Source organism: Melospiza melodia, chromosome 5, assembly GCF_035770615.1.
Source record: "Melospiza melodia melodia isolate bMelMel2 chromosome 5, bMelMel2.pri, whole genome shotgun sequence".
Classification (NCBI taxonomy): Eukaryota; Metazoa; Chordata; class Aves; order Passeriformes; family Passerellidae; genus Melospiza; species Melospiza melodia.
In genome coordinates this window covers 94,988,738-94,992,919 of record NC_086198.1, presented here as the reverse complement: position 1 = coordinate 94,992,919, position 4,182 = coordinate 94,988,738, and the positions used below count along the sequence as shown (strand labels likewise).

General features: G+C 61.5%; 1 protein-coding gene across 1 annotated transcript; it reads right to left on the bottom strand.

Annotated features, from left to right (window-relative positions):
* Positions 1-649: 649 nt before the first annotated feature.
* Positions 650-3,831, bottom strand: FOXI3 (forkhead box I3). The gene is made up of 2 exons (XM_063158070.1): positions 3,129-3,831; positions 650-1,979 (listed from the first exon to the last, which is right to left on the bottom strand). The coding sequence occupies exons 1-2, from the start codon at positions 3,829-3,831 to the stop codon at positions 1,390-1,392; spliced, it is 1,293 nt and encodes a 430-aa protein (XP_063014140.1). The 3' UTR covers positions 650-1,389.
* Positions 3,832-4,182: the final 351 nt, after the last annotated feature.

Below are 4,182 nucleotides of genomic sequence, written 5' to 3'. Positions count from 1 at the left end.
CTTCCTGGCCCTCTGGCTGACTGGTCCCATCTCTTCACTTGCCCACAGTGTAAGCAGGTGCAATCCTGTCACACAATCCCCATAGAGAAACTGATTTGCAAAATGGACTGAGCCTCGTGCTAGCTGGCACTGCGCTGGAACCAGTCCTGCCTCTTTTACTGTTGCAAATTTTTATTTTTTTAACCAAACTGGGCTGAAAAAGAAGTTGCCATTCAGACCTTTGAGAAAAATAAACAAATAAAACTGACATAGTGCCCACACTGCACAGTGAGACTCCAAGAAACTGCAAACCAGCTCAGATGTGTCTCTTATGGGAGTAAAGCAGGTTTTTTTCCACCTACTCACAGTAGGGTGGAAATTTATGAACATGAAATTGTTCATAAATTTTTACACCTTTTACCCCAAATGATGTGAAAGAAAAACCTGTCTCCCACAGAGTTTTAAAATACTTCAAACATACTGATGAACAACCAGGCCAATATCTAACAATTGTTAATATTTTATTCCCAACAGCTGTTCAGCCTGAAAAGTAATACACTAAAAACAAAAACAAAAAATTCAAAACAAATAAAACAACAAAAAGGGGGGAAACAAAGTAAAATAAACTTTATCAAAGTTTAAAACACATTATAAATAAGTACAGCTCCAGAGCATAATTTACAAATATAAAACCACATAGAAACCTATGTACAGAAGAGTTACATTACGTACAAATATGTATAAAAATACCCCAGTGTTTATTCTTGTGCTAAAGCTGCGTGGCTAGAGTTATCTTTGGTACTAAGCTCAGGGAAAGAAGATTGTTTTACAAGACACAGCCCTGCTGTACAATATGCCAGACACAGGAAGACCCTCCATGAGTTTGAGGAGGTTTGGGCGGGTGTTTATACAGGATATTCCCCCCGTGCATTGCATATTGCAGGATCAGGGCACAAGCAAGAGCTTACAGAGGCAATTGCTGGCAGAAGAGGTTTTTTAATACATTGTACAAGGCACTTCATAAGAAATCTCTTCATTTTTTTTTCCCTGTTCTCTTCTAAAACTCACTGGATGTCTACGCTTGGCTCTTGCCAACACCACTTTATGGCTATGGTTTTTAAACTTCTTGTTCTACATTCAGGATTAGAAACCTCTGAAAACATCAATTCAGTTCACGCCTGCAGAATTTAGATGGCAAACCATCTACACCACCTAACGTTTTCCTGGATGGGGGGAAAAAACATTGCATCTGCCTTCTGCTGGTGCTTGAGGGGTGCTCTTATTTCAAAAGGTGAGAAGATCAGTCTTCCTGGGAGAGCTCCTGGGAAGTGTCCACGTTGAAATGCTGTTTGCAAAAGCGCAGGGTCCAGCTCCCTTTCCCTCTGCAGCGCCGGCTGGCTGCCCCAGCGCCTACACCTCTGTGCCATCCCGTGTGTAGATGAGGCTGTTGACCGTGAAGTTGTAGTAGTGGTTGTACTGGGCGCCCTGGCTGCCGCTGCTGGGGTGGAAGGAGCTGTAGTAGGCAGGGGAAGGTCCCGCGACCCGCTGCAGCTGCTCCGGGGAAGGCACCTCCTGAGAAGAGCTGCTGGCAGGGGTGAAAGTGCCGCTGCTCAGCTGTCCAGCAGAGAAGTTCCTGTGATGCAGGTCACCGCCGAGACCCCCCGTGAGCCGGCCGCCCCCGCCGCTCAGGGAGCTCATGCCGCTGAAGAAGGTGCTGAGACAGCTGGGCGTGGATGAAATGATACTGGAGGGAGAGGAGCTCTTGGGATGGTCCCTGGCAGAGGGTGAGGGGTCCAGCTCGGGGGGTGGGCTGTTTCCACATGGTTTGCCTGTGGCTGGGATGGGTCTCTCCTCCTCGGCCTTCAGGGCCCCCAGAGAGGAGGCGGCAGAGGCGGCCGCGGGCGCGTTGGGCTCCGAGCGCCGCTTGCGTTTGCGGCGGAAGTTCCCGTTGTCAAACATCTTCTCACAGTTGGGATCTAAGGTCCAGTAGTTGCCCTTCCCTGGTGGAAAACAGGAGGCAGAAGAGAGAATGTCAACTTCTGTGACAGTGAGCCCTGCTGATGACAGAGAAGCAGCATCCGTGTCGTGTCCAGCTGGCACAGAACCCACATCCCTCCTGCACCTGCTCCTCCTTCCTCTCTTGTCCAGTACATGGATCCAAAACCTGTCTCCAGGACATTTCCCCCTCCATCCCTCCAATGCCCAAGTGAACATTACGGCCATGCAGAAGAGGAGAACCTCCCCATCCTAAAGCACAAACAGATCTGCACCTGTACCTCCAGCCTGGCTAAAGAGAATGTGAAGAGGGGCTCCCCTTGCTCTGGCTGCCTCACAGAATCTGGGCCACTTACAGCCATCTCAGCAATGGTGACAAGGCAGTGCCCGGGCCATGGCTCACGGGAAAGCTGATGGAGAGGCGGGCTGGCACACTCAGGCCAGCAGCACTGAGCTGCGGGGGCTGCACACAAGCTGCCCCTCGCACAAGCCTTGGTGCGGGGTGCTGTGGTGCCATCAGCTGTCCCCGCTCGCCTCCTGCCCACGGCCGGGACGGGCGCAGAGACCCCGCAAGGTCCCGAGCGGCCCCAGCCCGGCACGTCCCGGCACCGCCGGGCCGGACCAGCGCTGTCCGGGCGCGCCTCCGCCCACTCCGGGCACCGGCTGCGCCCCGGGGCCGGCCCGGGCAGCGGCGGGCAGGGAGGGGAGCCGTGAATCACGGGCCGAGGGAGCCGAGCCTTGCACAACCGGCGCTCCCGGGCTGCGAGGGCAGGGGGCGAGGGCTGGGACCGGCCGGCCCCCGCCTACACCGCCCGCGGGCAGCGCCGGGCCGGGCCGGGCGAAAGGGAACGGTCCCATCACCGAGCCCGGGTCAGGGGACGGGGCAGCGCGGTGCCATCACTGTGATGGCCCCGAGGGGACGCGCAGCGCGGTGCCATCACAGCATCCCACTGGAAGGGATGGAGAAACGCGGGCTCATGGCAGCGCTGGCCCAGGGGCACGGGGAGCGCGGTGTCGGGACAGCGCCCGCCTGGAAGCGGACAGGGGACCCGCCGGCCACGGGGACGCTGCCGCCCCTCTCTGACGGCCGTGCCGGTGTCCGCACCGCCGCCCCCGCCGCCCAGCCATCCCTCCCGCCCGGCGCGGCACCTCACCGGGGTCGTCCTCGTCGCGGGGCACCTTGCGGAAGCAGTCGTTGAGGCTGAGGTTGTGGCGGATGCTGTTCTGCCAGCCGGCCTTGCTGCGCTTGTAGAAGGGGAAGTTCTCGGCCACGTACTGGTAGATGTGGCTGAGGGTGAGCTTCCTCTCGGGCGCGCTCTGGATGGCCATGGCGATCAGCGCCGAGTACGAGTAGGGCGGCCGCACCAGCTTCAGCAGCTCCTCCTGGCTGGCCAGGCTGAGCCAGCTCAGCTCCGCGCCGCCCGCCGACGGCGAGCCGGGCGCCGGGGGCGAGCCCACGAGCTGCCCGCCCCGCGAGCAGCCGTACGAGGCGGGCGGCAGGAAGGGCGCGGCGGCGGCGGCGGCGGCGGCGCCGGGCGGGCCCTGCAGGTAGGGCGCGGGGCTGTTCATGCCCCACAGGTAGCCGGCGTTGGCGGGAGCCCCGTAGTCCCCCAGCGCGTACCCGCCCGCCCGCTGCCCCGAGGAGGCGGCGGCGGCGGCAGCGGCGGCGGCGGCCGCGGCGGCGGCGGCGGCGGCGCCGGGCGGGTGAAGGCTGGGCTGGGGGTACACGCTGAAGTTCTCGCTGCAGTACACGGCCATGTCGGGGGCTTCCTGCGCGCTGCGGGGCTGCGGGGGCGCGGGGGCGGCCGCCGGCGCCGAGGCTCTGGGCTGCGCCTGCTGCAACTCACCGGCGCTCATAATCCCTGGCCATGCAGGGCGGCCGGCGCTCCCCGCCGCTGCCGTGCTCTCCCGGCGACACCCCCCGCCCCGCGGCCCCGGCGGCCCCGCACCAAAAACTCCCGGGGGGCTGCGGCGCGGCGCCCTTATAGGCGCTGCCGAGCGCCCGCACTCCCCGCCCGCGGCCGGGGCCGGGGCTGGGCGGGCGGCGGCGGCGCGCTCGGAGCAGCCAGTAGCGCGGCGCGGCGGCGGGCGGGAGGCGGAGGGGGGCAAGGCCGGGCCCCGGCAGCGGCCACGGGGGAGGGACCGGCGGGGGAGCCGCGGGAGGCGCCAGGGATTTGGCTCCCGGCAGCGCGGGGGCAGCATCCCCGA

Coding starts and splice junctions, on each gene's coding strand:
- FOXI3 (XM_063158070.1), bottom strand. CDS start 3,831: ATGAGCGCCGGTGAGTTGCAGCAGGCGCAGCCCAGAGCCTCGGCGCCG. Junction 1,980..3,128: donor CCGCGACGAGGACGACCCCG/GTGAGGTGCCGC, acceptor GTTTTCCACCAG/GGAAGGGCAACTACTGGACC.